At 40.2% G+C, this 1,801-nt stretch overlaps 1 protein-coding gene across 1 annotated transcript; it reads right to left on the reverse strand.

Moving 5' to 3' along the window:
- On the reverse strand, positions 585–1,292 carry LOC107646889. Its single transcript, XM_016351031.1, has one exon. The coding sequence runs from the start codon at positions 1,290–1,292 to the stop codon at positions 585–587; it is 708 nt and encodes a 235-aa protein (XP_016206517.1).

Here is a 1,801-nt window from a genome sequence, read left to right on the forward strand (position 1 = left end):
TTATAACCCGAATATCCATCAAGAAAACAATAATATGCATGTCTTGCCAATCTCTCCAGCATCTGGTCCATAAAAGGAAGTGGAAAATGATCCTTTCTAGTTGCCTCATTGAGTTTCTTATAGTCAATGCACATCCTCCAGCCTGTTACTGTTCTTGTGGGTATGAGTTCGTTCTTCTCATTGGGTACAACTATGATCCCTCCTTTCTTTGGAACCACATGGACAGGACTCACCCATGGGCTGTCAGAAATGGGATAAATGACTCCTACCTGCCGTAGCTTCATCACTTCTTTTTGGACCACTTCTTTCATCACAGGATTCAGTCTTCTTTGGGCTTGAATGGAGAGTTTGGCATCATCTTCCAGCAAGATCTTATACATGCATATGGATGAGCTTATCCCTTTTAAGTCAGCAAGGGTCCATCCAATGGCATCTTGGTGCTTTTGCAGCACCATGATTAATTCCTCTTCCTGTTCTTGACTGAGGGCAGAATTGATGATCACTGGATAACTTCCATCACTTCCCAAGTATGCATACTTGAGAGTAGGAGGCAGTGCTTTCAACTATAGTTTGGGTGCTTCTTTCTACTTTTTCCTCTCCTCCAATGTGCTTAGAATAGATATTTCAGCTAAGTTGACATCAGTAACCTCATCATTTAACATGGAATCACCCTCTATCAATCCTTCAAGTGCTTCTTCAAAGGTTTCTTGCACTACAGTTTCCACTGCATCTATCCTCATACATTCTCCTAGTGATTTTGATGGATAGCTCATGGCCTTGAATACATTGAATATCATTCTCTCATCATGTAGCCTAAGGGAAAGTTCACCCTTTTGGACATCAATGATGGCTCCAGCAGTAGCTAAAAATGGCCTGCCTAAAATTATTGAAGCCTTAGCTTCTTCCTCCATACCTAATACCACAAAGTTAGCAGGGAGGACGAATTCCCCTACTTTCACTAGCAAGTCTTCCACTATTCCATGAGGGAATTTGAATGACTGATCTGCCAATTGGAGAGCCATTCTTGTTGGTTTGGCTTCCTCAATCTTCATTCTCTTCATCATTATTAAGGACATCAAATTTATACTAGCTCCCAAGTTACATAAGGCTTTTTCAACTATTATTTCCCCTATGATGCATGGAATTTGGAAGCTTCCAGGGTCCTTCAATTTTTGTGGCAGCTTGTGTTGGATGATAGCACTACATTCCTCAGTTAAAACAACAGTTTCATCATTCCTCCAGCTTCTCTTCTTGGTCATCAATTCTTTCAGAAACTTAGCATAAAGTGGCATTTGTTTTAATGCTTTTGCAAAGGAAATGTTGATCTAAAGTTTCTTGAAAATCTCCAAAAATTTGGAGAATTGGCTGTCTTTTGCATTCTTTATTAGGCACTGAGGGTAAGGGGCCTTTGGGACATATGGCTTTAGACCTTTTTTCTCTTCTAATGGGTTGGGAATAGGTGTTTGTGCTTCTTCTTTAGCGTCTGAACTGCCCTCTTCCTTCTCTTCTTGAGTCTCCGTTGGAGTCTCTTTCAATTCCTTTCCACTTTTGAGGGTAATAGCTTTTCGTTCCTCTTTTGAAGTTGTCCGGGTGGCATTACCTGAACTATGCCCAGAAGCTTGCTTGGACAAGTATCCAATTTGTGCTTCAAGTTTCTGAGTGGCGGCTGATAAACCACTATTTTATGGTTTATCTTGTGCTTAATTGAGTGGTTTTTTTATCAACTCTTTACCTACTTATTCATACTATTTGCACGGTTTTACAATTCCTTCCCAGAATTTGTACTATGATTGAAAACATG

Source organism: Arachis ipaensis, chromosome B06 (assembly GCF_000816755.2).
Source record: "Arachis ipaensis cultivar K30076 chromosome B06, Araip1.1, whole genome shotgun sequence".
In the NCBI taxonomy this organism is placed as follows: domain Eukaryota; kingdom Viridiplantae; phylum Streptophyta; class Magnoliopsida; order Fabales; family Fabaceae; genus Arachis; species Arachis ipaensis.

Bases quoted from the DNA above. Each gene is read 5' to 3' on its own strand.
- LOC107646889 (XM_016351031.1), bottom strand. From the start codon at position 1,292: ATGCCACTTTATGCTAAGTTTCTGAAAGAATTGATGACCAAGAAGAGA.